Raw genomic sequence first — 23,504 nt, 5'->3', positions numbered from 1 at the left:
TCAGCTGTGGAAGGCTAGTTTTCCTTACAGTTTTTGAGGGAACTAAATATAATTAAAACAAAGCCATTAGATTCGTCTTTTGGGAGCAATGTTTTTAAATAATTCCATTAGCAATATTAATCTTGTTGGGAAACAAAGATCTGAGGAAAACAATTGTTACGAGACGATGTTTATGACCGAGCCAGGTGGAGGAAAGCTGTTTGAAACATCGATCGGAAGGGACAACTCAACGCCGCTGAGTTGTCCTGGTGCTGAGTTGTCTTGGTGATGAGTTTTCCTGGCGCTGAGCTGTTCTGGCGCTGAGTTGTCCTGGCGTTGAGTTGTCCTGGCGCTGAGTTGTCCTGGCATTGAGTTGTCCTGGCGCTGAGGTGTCCTAGTGCTGAGTTGTCCTGGCGCTTGTCTTAATGTTGTCCTTGTGCTAAGTTGTCCTAGCGCGGAGTTGTCCTGGTGTTGAATTGTCCTGGCACTGAGTTGTCCCGGCACTGAGTTGTCTCTGGCGTTGAGTTGTCCTGGCGCTGAGTTGTCCTGGTGCTGAGTTGTTCTAGAGCGGAGTTGTCCTGGCGCTGAGTTGTCCTGGCTTTGAATTGTCCTCGTGCTGAGTTGTCCTGGCGTGGAGTTTCCCTGGTGCTGAGTTGTCCTGGCACTGAGTTGTCCTGACGCTGAGTTGGCGGTGATAAGTCGTCCTGCACCCACATAGACCCCATAAAGAAATGGAAAAAGACGCAGGGAAAGACGAAGACGTGAAGTCTCTGGACTTCACTTACTCAGTAACTTCCAGGATCCAGACAGAGAATGTTTTGTTTCCTCTTGAAGAAAGGCCCAAGCTTCTATCGGTAACTGAAATCGTAGAACAGACATTTTATTAAACCGTCCAGGCTCGGCAAATAAATATTTGTCGGGTAGGAACACTCATCAGTTGACAAGGAAATAAAGGAGGCTTTTGGCAAACTCCGTGAGACAATATGGTACTAACCAGATAATTGCGAATCATCTTCCCCCTTCGGTGTACTGCACGAGTAATAGGCCGTCGTGATGGAAAACTGCATTTGTCATCTAAGCATTTGGTATACACACTAAAAAAGTAAAAAATGCACTAAAGTTTCTTCGGCACAATCGAGTTTTCTGTACAGCCGCTTCAACGTATAATCAAGGCCACCGGAAATAGACCTATCTTTCGGTGGCCTCGGTATAATGCTGTATGAGCCGTGGCCCATGAAACTTTAACAACGGCCCGGTGGTGGCCTATCCTATATCGTTGCCAGAAGTACGATTATGGCCAACTTTAACCTTAAATAAAACAAAAACTACTGAGGCTAGAGGGCTGCACTTTGGTTTGTTTGATGATTGGAGGGTGGATGGTCAACATACAAATTCGCAGCCCTATAGCCTCAGTAGTTTTTAAGATCTGAGGGAGGACAGAACAAAGTGCCTAGAGAAAAAAAGTGCGGACGGACAGACAAAGCCGGCACAATAGTTTTCTTTTACAGAAAACTAAAGATATAGTTTAATGGACTCTGAAAGAATGTTTGGGCCTCTTAAATGCGTAAGCATAACGAAAATGAAAATGACAGATGAATAGCAATAATCAAACTGAGAAAACAGCATGGGTCTAGTCCCAGACACACCAACAGCGCCCGTGGACGTTCCCTCGGAAAGATTACGGAAGATGCACAAAAGGAAACTACTGCATCGACTTCCAGCCATTCTCTCGAAAAAGATAAACGTCCGGGGATGCCACTGACGTCCAGACTGGAGAGAATGAAATTCCAACAAAGGCCGAACCAGGGAAATGAAGTATGTGGTACGAATACCACAGCTCTCATTCGTTTCCACTCTCCTTCTTCTTCTTCCCCCTAGGACTAGGAGTAAGACCTTCCCTCCTCTCCTTCGGCTGATGGTTCTTCCTAAAGGCAAAACTGACATTGAAAACTGGATTTCGTTTGTCCTAGATCGTGTGACTAAGCCTTAAAGTTGCATTGTCTCAAAATTCCCCAACGTCTCAACCCTCTCTCTCTCTCTCTCTCTCTCTCTCTCTCTCTCTCTCTCTCTCTCTCTCTCTCTCTCTCATGACACCTTGCTCCTAACATGTTCCTAACAGTTTATTATTGATGTAATATCGGTAAGAATGTCTTAACAACTTCTGCACAGGAGGACACAGCCGTAAATTTCGTCTAATTAGCAGGAACTTTTAGAATGTATTAAGTAATAATGATTTGTAGAAATCGAATTTGCTATGTTTTGGGGGCGAGCGGGGGCGGGGGGGGGGGAGGTTGGGAGGGGAACTACAGACAACTCTTAAATAAATCTATTTGGATTTAGAGATCCAACTTGTTCCAGGCTTCAGAAATGTCAGTACGATGGCGGAAATCAGCGTAGGTCTATTCCAACTCAGTTTCCTTTCCTTCAGTGTGAAGGTGAGCAATGCGTTCTTGACAAGTAGTATAGACCGATCTCTCTCTCTCTCTCTCTCTCTCTCTCTCTCTCTCTCTCTCTCTCTCTGTGGGATCGAAATATAGAATTGCTTCCAATACCATCGATGCACAGATAAAATTACTCCACAGGATGCAGGTCTGTCTGCATTTGACTCGAGATGTAAAACAGGTTTCAAAAGACACGAGAGACAGCCAAACAGAATACGCCCAGCTGTCTTGGTAGACCAAACAAGAGCATTGTACGTGAAAGACATGACATCACGTTATTCAGACGAGCCCTTAAACCCTGAAATAAGTGTAACAGCGTGAATGAGTCATCAAGAACATAACGATACAGTCGATGAATGGATCAATCAATGCGCGAATGAATGAAGGTCCTTCCTTCGTGAAGTCTGCCGTCTGGCTTTCCCTCCCTCGTCGCTTTAGTCTTCGTCTACCATATCGTCCTTCTTTTTTCTCGATCAATACTTCAAGAATAACACGACGGAGGAGGAGGAAGAGGAGGAAGAGAGGGTTTAGGGTCGTCTACTATGCTGGTGATGATCGCTGAGCTCCTCTCTCGAGGTGGCAGCAGCTGTTGTAAAGGATAAAATGACATCGATATATCGCAATGGGTGGCAGCCATGAAAAAACGACCGGAGTGCAAAAGAACGAACCCGTTTCTCTCTCTCACCCATACATACAGCGAAATACCAGTATGTATGATACACTCCATTTGAACGTCATTTCTCTCTCTCTCTCTCTCACACCCATACATACGGAAATACCAGTATGTATGATACACTCCATTTGAACGTCATTTCTCTCTCTCTCTCTCTCTCTCTCTCTCCCATACATACAGAAATACCAGTATGTATGATACACTCCATTTGAACGTCATTTCTCTCTCTCTCTCTCTCTCTCTCTCTCTCTCTCTCTCTCTCTCTCTCTCTCTCTCTCTCTCTCACCCATACATACAGAAATACCAGTATGTATGATACACTCCATTTGAACGTCATTTCTCTCTCTCTCTCTCTCTCTCTCTCTCTCTCTCTCTCTCTCTCTCTCTCTCTCTCTCTCTCCCCATACATACAGAAATACCAGTATGTATGATACACTCCATTTGAACAATTACGTTCATTTTATTTGATGAAGGGTAAAGGGCTCTATCGCTAGAATTCCTACCGCGGTTGCTTGTGATTTAAAGTTGATAGGCTATGTCTTGGCTTCAGTCCTGAACAAATATTGATACGTAGGCCTAATCTGAGGGCTACTTCCTCTCTCTCTCTCTCTCTCTCTCTCTCTCTCTGCGTCAGCGCAGCATTCGTAAAAACCAGATCTAAGAGTAGGGGATTAGCTGCCCTATTTTCTCTTCGGGGAATGAATATATTCGGCTTCTCCAGAAGATGCAACTTTACTCTCGACACTCGTATCCTTCCTCTGTTTTATCTTCCGCCATACTGAAGCAGAAATACAGATTTAAACATAAGTATGACTGACATTCATAGTCGGAACTGCAGATATGAGCAAGTGGACGTCTGTATTCAAATAGTATGACCATGCACAAGCGCGAACAAGTGCATAATAAAAAAAAAAACTGGGGTAGATTAGGCCTAAATGAGCATAGTGTTAGGGACCTATTATTATTATTATTATTATTATTATTATTATTATTATTATTATTATTATTATTATTATTATTATTATTATTCAGAAGATGACACCTGTTCATGCGGAAAAAGCCTACAGTGGCCATTGACTTGAAATTCAAGCTTCCAGAGAATATGGTGCGTATTCGAAAGTAGAAGAAGGTAACAGGAAACACAGGAAGAAGAAATTAGTAATTAGAAAATAAACAAAATAAATTAATAAATTAAAAGATTGAAATGTAAATAAAAAACAAAATACAAAGAGAACTGCTTTAGGGTAGTAATGCATTTGCATTTTCTAAGCATTTTCGCTTTCCTGAGCAAATCTGCCATATTGTAGGCCTATAGCTGGGCGTGCAAGTTCTTTACAAACTCATTTCGACAAAAATACGGAAACATGAAGTAGATAATTGGGTAACTGGAGCGGTCACTAATTTACAGCACACGACAAAGCAAGAAGCAGCACGCAGTCATCAAGTTTCTTGAGAAAACATCGCAATTCATCATTCGTGATGCTCATCAATTATGCCTTACGCTTTTTTGACATTTGTGCAATTGATTTGTTCAAAATAAAGCCTTCGTGCGTTGCGTGCAGTGAGAGAGAGAGAGAGAGAGAGAGAGAGAGAATGCATTAGCAATTCGTGTCACATGCTATCACTTATCAACATAAACTTTTACTCACCAGAGAACCATAATAACTTTGGGACGGATTTCGAATTCTTACATAAGAGAGAGAGAGAGATAAAGAGAAATTCTTGTCACGTACTCGGAATATGAAACCAAGGCATCCACAGCACGAAAAGTGGTCAAGGAAACAATTTAGCAATATTGTACAACCAGCACTGCCTGAAAACTTGCGATATTTGTATAGTATGGGAAATGAAATTTCCTTTTTATGTTCCCAATGAACTGCGAGATTATTGTTCTGCTTTTTCCTTTTCCCTGCTTTCTTTGCGTATTGCCAAATGCTAGATTAATTTCTCTCTCTCTCTCTCTCTCTCTCTCTCTCTCTCTCTCTCTCTCTCTCTCTCTCTCTCTCTCTTCTGCTCTCTCCGTCTTCCAAAAACAGGTTAGGGAAAACAGGTTGGGAAAGTGACTGAGGCCTTTATATATATATATATATATATATATATATATATATATATATATATATATATATATATATATATATATATATATAGTTTCATATGTAATATCCTCACAGGGTATGAATAAGCATACCTTGAGACATTGGGTCATTGGAACACCACAAAGCAGCGAGAACCCGATTGTTTTATTTTCCACTATCCTGCGAGAGCGAAAGGGGTTGATTACCATTGGCCATTCAAGGGGCTGATCCTCCATCAATGGATTCACAACCCTCTTGATAGGCTCTCGTCTTTCATTAGTAAATCAGATCGTTGGTGTTTGCTAGCCTGATCTAGAACCTAGACTATCACAGTACTGGCCGAAGAGTTGAAAAGAAAAAGGAATAAGCTGGACGTGTTAAACGTAGACCTATGTAAAGTTTTGATTTTGATGGTGACCTCCAGCACAGTTCGGGGTCGTTATCTAGGACTAATATTTCTTGGGGGTCATTATCTTTATGATATTTAGTCTTTTGTTTATGTTTTTACGGTCACCCCCAAAAGGGCTTGTACTAAACACGCCGCGAAGGTGGATACATACCGGGTTAAAACCCTAGGGGGTCACTATCCAGGAAAGATCCAGTAATAATTATTGTGGAAACGATGTGGAGGATAATGAAGATAATTACAAGGTCGCTCTTGAGGACGATTAAAATCCATATAACTAAAGCCAGTTTGCCTGGGGCCAAGTGGACGGGAGAACAATAGGCCTAGCGCAAAACAGGGTCTGGGATAAAAATGTGTTACGTCTTTGCCAGATGAGCAAACTTTTTAAGTCTCCTTGTATTTAAATAATTCACTTATAATACATTTTTTCTGTTTATTTATTAATTTGTTCATTTATTTTCTTTTCTTTTTCGATAAGTGATCTCTTCTTTCTGTATTTCCCATTACCATATTCTGTGTAAGCTTGAAATTCAAGCCAATGGCCCCTGTGGTGGGCTTCTTCCATGTGAACAGGGCTCATCTTCTGGATAATAATAATAATAATAATAATAATAATAATAATAATAATAATAATAATAATAATAATAATAATAATTTGAATTTCAAGTTAAAGGCCCCTACTGTGGGCTTGTTCCATATGAATAGGGTTCATCTTCTGAATAATAATAATGATAATAATAATTGAATTTCAAGTCAGTGGCCCCTATTGTGGGCTTGTTCATATGAATAGGGTTCATCTTCTGAATAATAATAAAGATAACAATAATAATTGAATTTCAAGTCAATGGCCCCTATTGCGGGATTGTTCCATATGAATAGGGTCCATCTTCTGAATAATAATAATAATAATAATAATAATAATAATAATAAACCCGTGTATTCATTTAATCAAAGCTGAGATAGTCACGGCTGAAATTCATTGGGAAAACGGCGTGATTTGGGAAAGATTCTACTACAGTCAGCATCTGATTTTGAAATTCCGCCAGCATCTATTGATTTCCGTCGATGGTGGCTCCGGCAGAACTGATAAACATAGGCTTATCTTCCACCGTTATTGAAACTGCTGCAGTCGAGAGCTTCCTTTCAGTGGAAACCCTCATAAATAACGTTACACTCTCCGTAAATAACGAGAGTTTCCTGTCAGCGGAAACTTTCATAAATAACGCTGCAGCCTTCGTAAATGGCGCTGGTACTCAGCTATAGACCTATAGGATATTGTATTTACCCATTCAAAGCGTTTTCGTTGAGCAACTTTGCAAGTGCTGTGCATGACTGTTAGAAGTCAAGAGAGAGAGAGAGAAAAAAAAGTCTCCGTAGAGAGCATGGAATCAATAGAAACTAAGGCAAGGTGGGCTAAGAGAGAGAGAGAGAGAGAGAGAGAGAGAGAGAGAGAGAGATTCGGTTCAATAACGTTTGGCAGAACGGTAATATAAATGAATACGGTTTCCGGCCAGCAAAGGATGTGGAAATAGTACTAAACATGAAGTAGACAAACATTCAGCAATAACATCAAGTTTGAAGAAGAAGGAATGACACAACGTCCAGCAACAGAAGGTTTTGCTTAAACCGAACAAGAGGCCAACGAAGAGGGAAGGTTTAGGAGGGAGGGGAAGAGGGAGAGGGGGAGGAGAAGGGAGTGAGGGAGAGAATGAGGGAAGAGGAGAGAGAAGAAAAGGCACCTTGGCAGGAAGCCAGCGGGGTCCCAAACAGCAGCAAAACAAAATGATAGGTATGGGCCTTCACTGGTGACAATACAAAGCAAAATTCAGGACAGAGAAGGAACATTAGACCGAAATCTGTAATTCTTGATTAGACTGACTGGAAAAGAAAGCTTTAGGAAAGACTTTAGACCTTGATTAGATTGACTGGAAAAGAAAGCTTCAGGAAAGGCTTTAGACCTTAATTAGATTGACTGGAAAAGAAAACTTCAGGAAAGGCCTTAGACCTTGATTAGATTGACTGGAAAAAGAAAGCTTCAGGAAAGGCCTTAGACCTTGATTAGATTGACTGGAAAAGAAAGCTTCAGGAAAGACTTTAGATCTTGATTAGACTGACTGGAAAAGAAAGCTTCGGGGAAAAACTTTAGACCTTGATAAGACTGACTGGAAAAGAAAACTTCAGGAAGGACTTTAGACCTTGATTAGACTGGGTGGAAAAGAAAGCTTCATGAAAGACTTTAGACCTTGATTAGACTGGGTGGAAAAGAAAGCTTCATGAAAGACTTTAGACCTTAATTATACTGACTGGAAAAGAAAACTCCAGGAAAGACTTTAGACCTTAAATAGACTGACTGGAAAAGAAAGCTTCAGGAAAGACTTTAGACCTTCGTTAGACTGACTGGAAAAGAAAGCTTCAGGAAAGACTGTAGACTTTGATTAGATTGACTGGAAAAGAAAGCATCAGGAAAAACTTTAGACCTTGATTAGACTGACTGGAAAAGAAAACTTCAGGAAAGACTTTAGACCTTGATTAGACTGACTGGAAAAGAAAACTTCAGGAAAGACTTTAGACCTTGATTAGACTGACTGGAAAAGAAAACTTCAGGAAAGACTTTAATTAGACTGACTGGAAAAGAAAGCTTCAGGAAAGACTAGACTTTGATTTTGACTGGAAAAGAAAACATCAGGAAAAACTTTAATTAAACTAGACTGGAAAAGAAAACTTCAGGAAAGACTTTAGACCTTGATTAGACTGACTGGAAAAGAAAACTTCAGGAAAGACTTTAAATCTGACTGGAAAAGAAAACTTCAGGAAGGACTTTAGACCTTAAACTCACTGGAAAAGAAGGCTTCAGAAAATTTTTGAAAGACCTGGAAAAGAAAACTAAAGGACGTTAGATTACTGACTGGAAAGAAAGCTTCAGAAAAGACTTGAAACCTTGATTAGACTGACTGGAAAAGAAAGCTTCAGGGAAAGACTTTAGACCTTGATTAGACTGACTGGAAAAGAAAGCTTCAGGAGGGACTTTAAATCTTAATTAGACTGACTGGAAAAGAAAGCTTCAGGAAAGACTTTAAATCTTAATTAGACTGACTGGAAAAGAAAGCTTCAGGAAAGACTTTCAATCTTAATTTAATTAAACTGACTGGATAAGAAAGCTTCAGGAAGGACTTTAGACCTTAATTAGACTGACTGGAAAAGAAAGCTTCAGGAAAGACTTTAAATCTTAATTAAACTGACTGGAAAAGAAAGTTTCAGGAAAGATTTTAAACCTTAATTAGACTGACTGGATAAGAAAGCTGCAGGAAATACTTTAAACCTTAATTAGACCATAAGAAAGCTTATTAATATTATTAGACTGACTGGAAAAGAAAACTTATTATTATTATTATTATTAATTATTGTCTATTATATTATTATTACCATTTATTATTATTATTATTATTATTATTATTATTATTATTATTATTATTATTATTAAAATTAAAATTATTTTACAGCAAAAAACTTTTGCACGAACCGTCCTTGCGTGAAAAGAGAGAAGAAGACAGAGATGAGAACAGCAATAAGACGAATAATGACGACGATAACAAATAAAGAGAAGCAGAAATAATCAAAATAAGCAAATGTAAACCTCGGAGGAGATGTGTCGGGGAGAGCAAGGAAGCAAAGGTGCTTCTCCCAGCCAGCATTACAGCCTCTTTAAAATCTCGCGAGCGCCAGCATCCAGCAGACCACTGACTGGCCAGACGTCTGTGGCACACATGCAGAGGAGAAACAGAGCGAGCAAGGGAGCCGTTCCAAAGGAAAATCACGACTACTACTAATGCTACTACAGATTGACAGTCGAGAGAATGAGCCGTTCCAAAGACAAATCCCGATTGCTAGTACTATTGCTACTACTACGGATTTACAGTTGGGAGAATAAAAACGAGCCGTTTCAAAGACATATTCCCGACAACTAGTACCACTACAATAAATTTAAAGTCCGGAGAATAAAAAGGAGGTTCCAAAGACTAGTCCTGACTTCTAGTACTACTACTACTACTACTACAGGGACATGGAGCGTACTTGTTGCTGCTACTGTGAATGTTTTCTTTCTACAGTAGTGGTCCAGGCACTAGGGACGATGACAGAATTGTGCCCCCCACCCCCCGCCCCCGACACCTAGTATTTGAGGGCGTGATCTTCGGGCAGTAATAACAGTCATGTTTTCCATTTTTGGGAAGAGCAGATTCACCATTTCGAATCATTTTATCTGACGGACAGTGTCAGTCATCATTTCCAATTTTTTGGGTGGAAGGGCAAAACCACCCACTAGAACAATTTTGTCTGAATGACGAAGTTCACCTTTAGGCTGCAGGCGCAACAGCCATCTAGACAGAACGCCAATATTCCAGTGATGGTACATCAGACAATATTAAGCATAATAAGGCTATTATTATTATTATTATTATTATTATTATTATTATTATTATTATTATTATTATTATTATTATTATTATTATTCAGAAGATGAACCCTATTCAGATGGAACAAACCCACCCAGAGGTCACAGACTTGAAATTCAAGCTCCCAAAGAATATTAAGGTGTTCATTAGAAAGAAGTAACAGAAGGTAATGGGAAATAGAGAAAGAAATAACTTATTGAAGAAGAAAAATAAATTAAACTAATAAATAAAGAGATAAAAATGTAAGTAAATTATTAAAATACACGGAGAATTGTATTAGGGTAATAATGCATTGCATCTTTGCTTGAACTTCTAAAGTTCTGTGGAACAGTCTCAGGAAGGCTGTTCCACTGTCTAAAGTCTTGGAATGGAACAATAAGTGGTGCAGTTATGGAGGCATAAGGCCGAACTCCAGCAAAACTGACTTCGTTGGTCAGCAGATTTCACACTGGTTCCTCTGTGTAAATCTATGTGCGCTGGCACCTATTCTGAAAATTTGACAATTCTTTGTGCTACCTTCACGCCAGAAATTTTTTTTTGACAGCTTTCGCAAAACATATCCTCTAATGCTACCAGAGATGAAGGAATTTAGAACCACCTATACTTTAGATCTCTTGTTGGTCTGCCATTGTTGGAATACTGTTCTCCTGTCTGGATGCCTTCAGCCTTCCAGGGAGCCTTATCTTTCAGGAGATCAATTATAACAGCGAAGCTCCATCAGAATTGAAAACCAAGAACAGGTGAGTGGTACTAGTTTAGTTAGCTGAAGCATCTACATTCTACCGAGATGCCGCGTTGTCACGCTACCCTGTGCCTGAAGTCTTTTCCGAGGCATGGTCTTCCTGGGTGTGTTATTGATGTCGATGCTCGTAAATTCAAAAGGGATTCAAATACGACTTCAAAGAACCATGCACCCGTGCCTTTAGTTTTTATGACCTCTGTTTATTCTGTATGCATTTGTTTGTTGGTTGATTATCTCCGTTGGCGCCCACTTTTTGTCTTTCCGTTGTCTGTTTTGGCAGAAGCTTGTTAGTCGCATTTCAAGTATGTTATTTGTTCATCCGGTTTGAAGCAGTAATAATAATAATAATAATAATAATAATAATAATAATAATAATAATAATGTAATCAGGAATTCAAACGCCATAGCAGCAAAAATCAATTGCGGAGTACTCCTTCGATTCCGTCGTCGTCGACATACCGTGATGGCAAGTTCGCCTGCTCCCCCGACATCATCGGATCCATTATTGACCCGAAAGTAACTCTGCACTGCGAATGCCACTGCAGGATCAATATACGGTTTCCTATCCTACACCAGGAGCAACTGCATTGCACTTGAGACGTGTATATACCTCAACTAGACTGACGCCACTTTAGTCGGGTCAGATGGCCATTTTCGCCTTTGAGGGTTTTGTTGCCGAAAGAAGGAAGAAGAAGAAGAGTTTATTTACTTTGTGATTCGGCAGTCGGAAAACAGTTGAGCTGTTCCCTTCTTAGGGTAAGGGCTGCCAGCGTTGAACAGTTAAGAATGAAAACTGTGAAGCCCTTTTGGTATGTTAGAAAATTCCCTAGTTTTCTTAAGACGAAAAAACGAAGCTGTTACGATACCGACAGGAAAAACCAACCAAACAAAAAGGAAATAATTTTCCGATGATGTTGGAAATACATTTTTGAGGATTTGTCGTAAAATCTTAGCCTATTTAGTTATTGTTCTTTTGCATTATACTATGATGAGTTACTTGTTTTGTGTATCATTGTTCATTAATTAGACTTCAGTTTTAACTAAAAATATATTGAAATAAAAACTGCTAAAAACATTCCGGACTTTCGCTCAACAAAACTTTTGCAACAAAACTATTGCTATATATATACATATATATATATATGTATATATATATATATATATATATATATATATATATATATATATATATATATATATATATATATATATATATATATATATATATATATATATATATAAATATAAGGGAAATTTGATAGCTCTTCATTGAGGCTGTTCTACGTCAACACTGACAACATCATAACCGATCACAATCTCTTCAGTGATATTCATAAACTCAGGAAGAGCCAGTTCAGTAAATTATCGGACAAGGAACTACATTCCTTCGTCCGCGTTTGTCTGCCATTGATTTCCTTTAGCTCCCAGTGATCGAGTGCCATTAGTTGATTCATAAATCTGAAGGTCGCATATGACTGAATGGCACAAAAACAAATATGACTCTAGGTCAGGTTCACTCTGGGAATCGGTACAATTCTTCTCACTTGAATGGCGGTTGGGCCTTCTCCGGTATGCTGTCAGGATTCTCTAGATTCGTGTCTAGTTTTCACTCTGCTGTTACGTTATGTTATGGTCTCCATTTGCTCGAAAAATTTTCATTTTTTTTTTTTTTTTATCAAAGAGAACTTCAAGATTACTACCACTATTTCCCACTGTCAGAATTCTCTCGACTTATGTCTTGTTTACACTATACTGTTACATTATCTTTAGTGATATGATGTCCATTTACAAGAAAAATCTTTTTATTTAAAAGAAAACTTCAAGATTGCTACCACTCTCTCCCATTATGACAAACTAATGTAACATTTCTAAACGTAATTGAGTTGTAATATAATTGGAAGCCTGTCAGATCAAACATAAAAATTCTGAGTATTATTTTTCAGTTGAACATACTTGAGGGCTTTTGATTCCTCGAGAAAGTAAGAGAGATGGTAAAAATATAGATAGGAGGAGAGCATTGTGGAAAAAAAAAAGATATGTGCACCAAACGTGTTGTTTTAGTTACATTTATATTTGACTCACTACTTCCTGTCATTTCAGTCATTATGTGCTCCGTATACTTTCTGTAAAGAGGCTAGTTGCAGTCAGGAACACTGAACAGTGCCTTTAACTAGTTGCCACTTAAATTGACTGCCATTAAAAAAAAAAAAAAAAACTATCATATCTTTTATTGACATAATGGGGTGGAGCGATACCTTATCTTCACTGGTTACCTGATAGCCCTCCTGGCTTTCTTGTTTGGTATAATGCTGTTTATTCAAATATCATCTCCTCTAGCTTGTAATGTCCCTTCCTCTGGGACTGCCAGGAGGAGCACTGTCTTGCTACTGTTGAACTCAGAGAATTTCAAAGGAAATCCATTGTTACACTACTACTGCCCTCCTTCCACCACACTTTAAGCAGGATGAGGAGTAAGCTTTTTTTCCATGAGGTTGTGGAAACTGCATTTAGGAACATTTTAAATTAAGTCTAATAAAACCTAAAGTGAGGGATCCAGACTTTACTTCATAGTCCTGAAAGGCATTTACATGGTAGAGGACAGTTCGTGGCTTGTATGTAACGTTACCATGCATTAGCAGAGCAAATATAATGTATAGGCGTATTGGAAAAAGGCAAGCGTATATGTGAAAGGGCTAATCTGCAAAGTAAAAGAGCTCAGATTATTACCCACCCTATCACTAAAATTGAGTGAATTACAGTTGGAGCCATGCGAAATGCATGTGTTCTAGATGCAGTCACCTTTCTTTCCCTTTAAAATAGGCAAATAATTTTTACCTCTCTAATGATACAGGTGTTGTGGAAGTAGAATAATTTTTAGGCAAGGTTAAGTTTCAGGTAAGATCATGTCCCAGGCTAGTTAAATATGTATGTTGAATATACTTCACTCTGTTGTGGGTAGTGCCATTAGTGCACCTTGCAGCCATGTAGACCCCTAGCTGCAACCCCTGCATTTCTTTTGAACTGCATTCATTTTACCTGTCTTCCATCTTACCCACCTTAAAAACGTATTTTTCCCATTATTATATGGGGTAGGCTGATAAACTTATTTTGAAGGACTTTGATTTTTCTGGGGTAGGCCGTATGATCGGCTGTCCTGCCTGACATTGCTTAGACCCCGGTAGCGAATGTGTACATGTTACCCTCTGCTGGGTTCCCAGCAGCGAGGAGAACTTTTAGACAGTTCGAGACGTTAAGGTGTCTGTTATGTTTTGAAGGCTGTTAAATACGTTTATGTGTGAATATGTAACATCCATTTGTTTCAGCAAACCTATCCGTTGAATCATACGTCATGCAGCGCCCTCTAGGCGGATAAGAAAGTTCCACCTTTGACCGGTCAGCTGCGGGATTGAACTGCAAAGACTTCTATGAAGTCTGAGGTTGCTGCCTCCAACCGAGCCATCGAGGCTGTCTTCATCTTACTTTCCACCCTCTGCGAATAATTGTTTCATGGTGCAACTGCGAGGTTTTCCTCCTGTTAAACCTTTAAAACCTTTTTACATAGACGTTACGACTGTTAGATCAGGTTCTGTTCTAACTCCGGTATCTGCGTTGCCCATAGACGTTCCAGGTTCAGTGATTCACTTCCGTTTGCGGAAACGTGATCGAGGGACGACGTGTCAGCTCCGCTCAGTGATAACGACGACTGCGACTGCGTAGTGCGCTTTTGCAGCTCGAGGAAGGACGTGTCAGCTCCAATCAGTGATGACACTATAGACTAAGCTCTTGCAGCAGAAATTGGAAACCCCAGCGAAAAGGAGAAACTGCATTAAACTATGGTTGAAGAAGAGAAATGAATTATCTCACGCTTGTTTATTTAATGAATTGAAACACTACCCTGGTGACTGGTTTAATTACCGGAGAATGGACGAGCAGACCAATATGGTCTCCCCTCGTATAGAAATAAAAAAACACACTTGTATGAGACAACCAGTATCACTGTACGAGAGGTTGCTATATATGTGTGTATGTGTATGTATGTATTAGTACTATTGTTTAACTATAATTGTTATTTTCTGTACATAAAATAAAAGTTTCAGTATTTCAATTTTCCTCGTATAAATTAAACATTTTGTGCACAAAAAAATTGAAAATTTTACTCTTTCTTGGCTACAGAAGCATTCTAAACTTTACGAGCCTGTTCTGCTTTAATGGACCATAGACCTGCTATATACTAGACTATATACCACTAGACTATGCAGGATGCTGTGTATGCAATATAGTTACTTTTTACCTTTGTAAACTCCTGTTGCATAACGTGAATAACTGCTTTACATGTCTCTGGGATTGACTAGTGGCACGGAAGCGAGGTGTGGCCAGCAACCTTCCCTACAATGCTATTGGTTGTCTCACACAAGCGTGTTTTTTATTTCTAGAAGAGGGGAGACCATATATAATAATTCCATGTCGGTCTGCTCGTCCATTCTCCGGTAATTAAACCAGTCACCAGGGTAAAGATTCAATTCATTTCTCTTCTTCAACCATAGTTCAATCCAGGTTCTCCTTTTTCGCTGGGGTTTTCCAATTTCTGCTGCAAGAGCCTAGTCTTTAGCGTCATCACTGAGCGGAGCGGATATGACTTCCCTCGACCAGGTTTCGGCAAACTGAAGTGAATCCGAACCTTCAATGGGCATTGGGCACGCGGATACCGGAGTTAGAACGGAACCTGATTCGTCGGTCGTAACGTCTATGGGACCCTTGACTCTTTCAGCGTTTAGTTGAAACTGAAGTAAATCGTGAGATCAGTGATCACGCGATAGACGTGGAGGCTTCCGGCCACCTGAACTAAAACGGGAGCCACGAACCCGGCAACGGCAGGTTGCGAGCTGGTCGGAGAGGCTTACCGACTCCGCCCCATTTTGGTTGGAAGAGAACGCCATGGACAGTGAGGTTTAACCTCCGGTTCAGACGACCGGATCCGGTGATCGTAACGTCTATGGGGCCCTTTACTCTCAATTTCCCTTTCAGCTCTGAATGACATCATAAGTCCCAGCGCTTGGCCTGTGGCCTAAATTTCACATTCCAGTTTTGGTATACCTCCCTAGTTACCATATTAACAATGACATTATATCTAGCATTTTCAGTTTCGGTGTCGTTTTGGAGTTTATTTCAAATAAAATACATTACAATGAACCTCGTGTAAGAACCTGATGCCGTTCTTCCAAACACGTGTTTCCATCGGAGTGGATAAGACAACAAGAGCATCTCGTTTTCTTTCCTAAGAAACGCTATTTCAACCATACAATATTTCCGAAGCATTGTTGTCTTAATGTATGTACAATCACCACTATTTGCATTGCCATGCAAGCATTCTAATCATGTACTCATAATGTTCCAACGAATCTTCTGTATCAAACTGTACGTGTGTTTCTGTTTGTGAAGACGCCAAATGTCTCTCCATTCCACATATATTATGCTGCTGCATTGTATCCATTAATCTGTCTTGAATCTCAAGCAATTGGCCATAGGTAGAATTTCCTGGCCTTTCCACTGATGTATGTTTCATCACTGAATGTTAATCATGTCTCTTGAACCTTTATGTCTGTTTTACCTGCCTGTGTGTAGACGCTACATTACCGCTCGCACGCGTCAATAACATCGAAGATTCTGTAATCTTTTACGGGCTGCTCTAGAAGCAGAGCCTTGCTGGCACAAAGAGCTGAATCTAAAACAACAACATTTATCTCAGTAAAACAACAATAAACCAGTAAACCAAATTCTGTTCAAACCCTAAAAAAATCCTTAAGAAACTTTCTAAAAGAGTTCGAATTTCAATTGAAAACAGAAAAACAAACCAAATTCTGTTCATAAAAAGAATTTCTTAGAAATTCGTTTGGAAGAATTCGAATTTCAATTAAAAAAAAAAGAAAACAAAGCCAAACTCTCCTCGAAAAACAAGAATTTCGATGAAATTCCTTTGTAATAGTTCGAATTTCAATAAGAAAAATAAAAACAATGCCAAATTCCGTTAAAAGAAAAAAGAATTTCGGAAAAACTCATGTGATGAAAATCTTCGAACGTGTCATGATGACGTCACCTGGTCATTCTGTAGCCAATAGGCGTCTGGCAAGTATGATGACGCAACACACTTTGTTTACATCTAGAGAGTCACAACTCGCTGGAACTATTCAGTTGTCAATATTTAAAAGGAAACTTCATGTGTGTCTACCATAGGGTTATTAGTTTTTGAAGCTCGAAAACCTTTATATGTTCTTCACAAGGTGAGTATATAAATAACATAATTAATCTAGATTGTTGCTAGTTAATGGGATTACTCTAGCGTGTCTAGGTTAGGCTAGTGTCTAGAGTACGTCAGTGAATTACTTTGTAGCCCAGCTTAGCCTGACTTAACCTAGTAATTTTCGGGGTGGGGTATTTTTAAGCAAGAGCTCCGCACGGACTGTTTCATACGTTCAAGAAGGGATTCGGTTAGGAAACCTATTTAAAAGGAACTAGGCTATACTAACCTAACCTAGCAGGCCGTGTTACTTAGTCAGGGACTCCGCCCCCCAGATCCTCCGGTGAAAGAAACTCCCCTTTTACCAAAAGCTCCCCTAGAACACTGTGCATGCATTATAGCATTCCAGGATGGCCAGCATACAACTTCTGAGGTTAATTACAGGTTAATTATAGTAGACTGACAAAAAATAACAGTAAATTCTTAATAAGCAACCAAATTACTATAGGGAAAAATAATTTCCAAAGTAATACCTGATGCAGAGCTCTTGCATAGTTCTACCTGGTGGAATTACTCTAGCATGGCTTGGTTAGGCTAGTTTCTCGAGTACCTCAGAAGGACTTTGTAGCCTAGTCTGGTCTAACTTGACTTAGGCTAAGCTAGTCAGTCTGTGCCCGGCCTAAACGCCCTGAACCTAACCTAGCCTGGGGCATATACCACTTTCACCCCCAAATTTTCAATATCTAGCTACTTAAGTTTCATCCATAGCAGGCTAGACTCTTTTTTGGTGAAAGTTATAGTTATTGCAATGACCCAATGACCCAAGTAGCTTTAAACGTTAGAGTGTTATGCATTTAATTAGACTTTATTGCATTCTTAAGCTATTTAGTATCATTTTAATACCAGTACTTTCTATTGGAGTTATGGTAAAACAGAAGACTAGGCTACTGCTGCACCCCTCTGGCTTGGGAACTAGGTACCTCTGTATGTGTAAAATGGGCTTCATGTTAAGTACCAACCCCATGGCGATGAACATAAAAACATAAATAAAAGATGGTAAATATCATGAACATAAATAAGAGATGCTAACTTAAACCAAAGGCAATAAATATTCTGATCAGCTGCTTGAGGGAACTAGGCTGCGGTAGTAGTCTTCAGCTTTACCAGTTTTTATTGTGTTCTTAAGTCTTCTTAATGTGCCTAATATAAAAGTCAAACTAAAATCTATCCCAAATTTACTGTTATTTAGATACTACTCAGTCATTTTTTTTATGTTTTAACATTTGTTCCCATGGGGCTGGTACCAAACCCAGCGCTCATGGGGGTTTTGTGCTATTAGAGTAAAAATTTACCCTTCAGTCATAAACTACCTTTTTAATGTTGTAAGCTCTAAGAATCTGAAGCGTCTGAATCCAACCCATCATATTATGTCGTGGCCTAGTCCTATCAGTACTAAACAAGTAAGGGCAAGCATTTCTCTAAAATCTGGATAGTTTTGATGAAAAAATTTTCCTGCTTTTCAGTTGCTTTGTTGGCAGTTGGATTGCTTCAGACTGTCATTCAATGGGCAGTTCACCGTGACTGATGAAGAGTTAGAGGAATTTATTTCTGGTGATAGAAATTATTTCTCGCTATAATGTGGTTCAGTTCCACAATAAGGGTCCCGTTGCTAGAAAAATGGTTCTTACTACCCTTCCACTATACTTTAATCAGCTCAGTGGTCTGACTTCTTACCAGTTGGATTGTTATCAATTTTAAAGTTACCAGTGGCCCAGAAACTCACTATACACTTGGCAACCTTTTATATACCAAATTTTATATAAGAATGAACAAATGGTAGCCATTTTTGCATTTTTGCAATACTAGTTAATATGGGTAGGTGTGTAATGTGTTTACTGATACTGGTGAAGATTTAAAATGTTGCATCATTTTTTAAGTCTTGTATTAATGTTGTGAAATGTTCTATTCTAGGTTAGAACTTGGTGTGCAAGGTTAAATTGAGATTAATTCTGTATTTTAATTTTATGATTGAAGGTGCTCTGGGTTAGATTAGGACTTGGGGTGACCAGTGGGCAGAGCCCCTCTCCTTGTCAAGTATGAACCCAGCACCCTGGTTTAAGTTGGGTTAGGATGCACCCTTGTAATTTACTCCATGACTTTTAAGCTGTTCTAGGTCAGGTCCGATGTTAGGTCCAGGGGTTTCAAAGCTCCCCAGTCAGGTAAGGCCTTACACCTGAGCCTGAAACTGAACTCTTACTAGTGAGTCAATTGAGGTGAGTGTCAGATGGGCATTATCTAAAGGTTGTTTAACATTAAAGATTCTGTAAAGTAGCTTAACTTTGTCATTAAGGTAGGTTAACCTTTTCCCATCTTTAGTTAATATGGAGGAATAGCAGGTGTAGGGGACACAGAGTTGGAGAAGTTTTAAATGGTCGATGATAAGTGAGGTGATTTATCTAGTATTTTTATTTCAAAATATAATGTCTCTCAGTAACATTATAAACTCTTTGTTTGCTTCTTGGCAACTTTCAGCAGAATTTGGTAATTCAGCTGTGAGTAATTCCTCCTAATGTTAAATTTAGTTTGATTTTCATGGCAAGTCTGTCTTTGTGAATTGTAGAATCAGTGTTTATCTTTAGTTTGCATTTGTATAGTTTTTCCCAAGATATTATGAGCTAACTTTTCTGGTAGTATCTATTACAGCTTCTTCATGGAGTGGGTGTTACAAGAATTTATTTCAGGTAGTGTTATTGTTGTACAATCACATATTATTTCTTAGTTGGTACCAGATTGTAGGCACAGTTTTCTAATAGTTTTAATGGTGATATACTGTATTGAATTGAAAAGAGGGGATGTTGGGTGTCCCCAACTATCCACAAGGTACTCTTATTTCGGGTTCCAAAGCCTGTACTGTACCTCCAAATATGTTTTACTTTTTCATTGATCCCTTATCTTGTAATGTAAAGTTATAAGATAAAATTATACCTATGCAGTTTATCAAGAAGACTCAAACTTCTATTCCAAAGGAAGCTTTTGCTCTCATACTTTTTGAGTAGGACTTTAGTTTCAGCTTTGGTTATTTGGTATTCTTTTTCTCTAACATTTAACTATTATCTCACTCATCTTCAGAGACCCATACTTATTATTAAGACCTATCAGATGGTACCCATATTTCAATCAGGACCCAGTTAAATGGGCACTCAGCTCATCTTATGGTCTGCCTGTCTGTTGATTCTGCCAGCTCTCATCCAGAGCAATCTTACTAATGTTGGCTTACTGTACAACTTCAAAGATAGTTCATGATCTTTGTTGAGGGTAATTAACTCAACTGAGACTTGTCAGCAATGTTAAATCTTTATTTAGGACACTACCAGTACTGATCCCAGTAGGCTATGGCTCTCCTTTCTGCTGATGTTCTAATTAGATTCTACCTTATACTTGAATTGACTTCTTGCTTAATGCAGCAGTCTGTCTTTCTGTGAAAAGGCAAAATACTGTACAAACCATTGCTTTATATTAATGTCCCTCTTCCCTTTCCTCTGTGATTGTATACAGAGCTATGTCCACTTCACAGCCAATCCTCAGAGTTCTCTAGGGAATGAGGAAAGGGGCCTATACTGTTGGAATGACCAGTGCTTCCCTCTTATTCAGTATAACTGCTCAAGTCAGTTTATCCTTCAGGTAGCAAAATAACTGCAGTAGTATCTTGATGGCTTTTATGTTTTGAAATTACCTAAATGTTTTCTCTTCATTTATCTTGTTGTAGGTCATTGTTTTGTATTGAAAAGATGGCTGAAAATGTGCTGTGAGAAACTGTAAATGTGTTACATGTTCATGTTTTGTAACAAGTACAGTATAAAACTTTGTATAGATTAATGTTTTACATTGTTTTATATTTCAGATGATGAAGGTAGCAAAGTGTCCGAATGAGGATCTGTCGTTTACGAATTGTGTCATAGTAAATGAAAATGACTTTCCCCTAAAAGTCAAGTAAGTACCAGACCACATTTCATTCTTGTACCTCAGCTGATATAAACCACAGGTGCCTGTTCAATACTTCATCTTTTATTTACTTAAACAGTACTACTGTATAATTGTCAAAGTGATATAGGAGCTGGTTGCTGAAATCCAACTCATTGAAAAATGGTGTTATAGTTGTGAGGCATTGGCTGCTCAGACCCTTCAGTTTTACCTATTTGTGTCCCTGTATGCTCAGCTTACTTAATGGGCAGAAGTATATAGCCATGCTGCATCTTTCATTCAGCATATTCATGTATGTACTGTATACAGGAATTGGTACTTTAGTGAAATATCAGCTGATAGGTACAGTAATGTATTGTAGAGTAATACAGTAATTTAGATTTTGTGATGGTATGTATTTAGCAAGATTGGTGGTATGTAAGATTTATTACTATTTTTTCCCACTCATGCAGGATATTTTTACATCTAGTTATAAGATTTTCATTTTATTATTATTATCAGTCTTATGTTCTGAGAACCATGTTTCTTTTATCGGTGTCCACATTTGGTTCATGTGTTTTTATGACATGTAAGACCTTGTTTTTTTCACAAAAAAAGTCTTAAAAAAGAGCCTCTGGATCTCATATGTGAAACTGAGTAAGGTTGTATCTGGTAAACTAATGCACATCAGCTGCTAACATTGTGCTGTCCCCGGTTAAAGGTGGGGTTTTGTTCCCGGCTGAGCACTGCTAACCAAAAATTGCTGATAACCGAAAATCGATGGTAATAGCATTGATAAACTGCTTACTGATGCCAAAAATCGCGTACCAGTGCTGAAAAACCGGTTAACAATGTTGCTGACCAAGTGCCGCAACGCCAAAACACCATTAACTGATGCTGCAGGTAAGCGGGGACTGCCTGTAGTTTATTATGAAATGTGAAACAGTGGCCATTTCTGGGTTTGTATACTGTGTACAGTATATAATGTGTATTTTTCGTACTTGATGCATGTATTGCATTATTTTTGCAAGAAAATGTCCTTAGGTTTTAAGGAAACCTGTTGCCATTCTGCTGCCTTCTAATCATGCAAAGAGCAAAGATAATCTTTACCTGGTCAGAACACTCTAGGTGTATCTTGAAAGAACTAAGGACTTGAGAATAGTCATGTTAACAGATTTTTACTTTCAACTAGATGATCAGTGCAGTGAAACCACAAGAACAAGCCTCTTTTTGGATTAGCCAAATTGTCCTGGACGCTTATAACAGCATAACAGATAGCAAAGCAGCGCAGGCAAAAGCACATGTCTATGAGAGGAGAGCTCTCTGCTCTTGACATTTCAGGAGAAAACTAGATTTCAATGGCAGTAGTAGCAATGAGACAAGTGATATGCGCTTCATTTGGGGTTGTAGGGTCACGGTATTCCTCATCACTTTAGCTCTCTGTCATTCTGTCATGGCATCCCTCAAGGTGTGGAATATCTTGGGTCTTGTGCCGCCATGCCTCTCACTGTGGGTAAGTCATTTCACCCATGTAGGATTACCCCTTTAGGACATACAATTTCAATCCTATTATTTTAACTTCCTAGTTTTGGCCTTGCAGTGTGGCCCTGTTTATTTTCAGTTTGGTTATTTTAACTTATCTCAATCCCTGTGCGAGAGCCAGGATCCTTCATTTATAGTCAAACAACTGTAAGGATTTAGCGTCTCATCTCTGTCCTTGAAGTTGCCATTTGGGCTATGTTATAAGTGATGTGTTTGTGATGAAACAAATCAAGCATTTTGAATAACAAAAGGTTCCCTCCTCCTGACCCCACTTTTCCCTTAACTAATTGTTCAGGCTATATTTGAGGTTAGGCAGTTAGCCACTGGGTACTAGAGACCAATGAATGCAAGACAAGTCTTCTGACTGTTGCCACTTCTTCCACCTTTCAGATTATTATTAAAATAGTTTATCCTGACCATTGAGCTGATTAACAGCTCTCATAGGGCTGGCCCGAAGGATTAAATTGAAATAGAGTACATACCATGTCTGGGCCATAGGCCAAGCACTGGGATCATCTTTCAGAACATTTATGAGTATAGAATTTGGTTTTGACATAAATAAAGAGCTGTGTGATAAGTACAACCTATTCTATATATATATATAATGTATTTCTATGAAAAATTAATTTTGATTTTAAAAATTAAATTTGGATCACGTCAAGATTAGCGAACCCAAAATCTCCGTGCCAAGAACAGCGAACCCCATGGTTCCCATGTAAAGAATGGCCAACCCTTTCCGATCCAAACTCCAATTCCACATGAGGGCTAGTACTAAACGCGGCGAAACAGTGATTCATCTACACTGTTTTGCCTTGTTTAGTACTAGCCCTGGGTGGGGAGGGAGTCAAATGTATTCCGCCTTCTTTAGTACTAGCCTCTGGGGATCAAATGTCTGGTACCGAAGTGTTCATGTATAGAACAGTGAACCCGATTATTCCTATGTAACGAATAACGAGCCCAGTAATCTTCTTGTAAAGAATAGCGAACCCTGCTGCGATTG

At 39.0% G+C, this 23,504-nt stretch overlaps 1 protein-coding gene across 5 annotated transcripts in view; it reads left to right on the top strand.

Annotated features, from left to right (window-relative positions):
* LOC136841850 (vesicle-fusing ATPase 1-like) overlaps positions 1 to 23,504 on the top strand; it is a 57,185-nt gene that overhangs the window by 16,916 nt on the left and 16,765 nt on the right. For 3 of the 5 annotated variants that reach the window (XM_067109237.1, XM_067109235.1, XM_067109239.1), the window contains one exon: positions 20,904 to 20,992. In XM_067109237.1, the coding sequence (XP_066965338.1) occupies positions 20,904 to 20,992 (89 nt within the window). Of the gene's footprint in view, positions 1 to 13,206; positions 13,239 to 16,904; positions 17,046 to 20,903; positions 20,993 to 23,504 lie in introns of those variants that run through there. The other 2 variants (XM_067109238.1, XM_067109236.1) reach the window with 2 other exon arrangements.

The sequence above is a fragment of the Macrobrachium rosenbergii genome, chromosome 9 (assembly GCF_040412425.1).
Source record: "Macrobrachium rosenbergii isolate ZJJX-2024 chromosome 9, ASM4041242v1, whole genome shotgun sequence".
Lineage (NCBI taxonomy): Eukaryota > Metazoa > Arthropoda > Malacostraca > Decapoda > Palaemonidae > Macrobrachium > Macrobrachium rosenbergii.
Note: the sequence above shows the minus strand (reverse complement) of the source record. Positions and strands in the feature narration are given on the sequence as shown.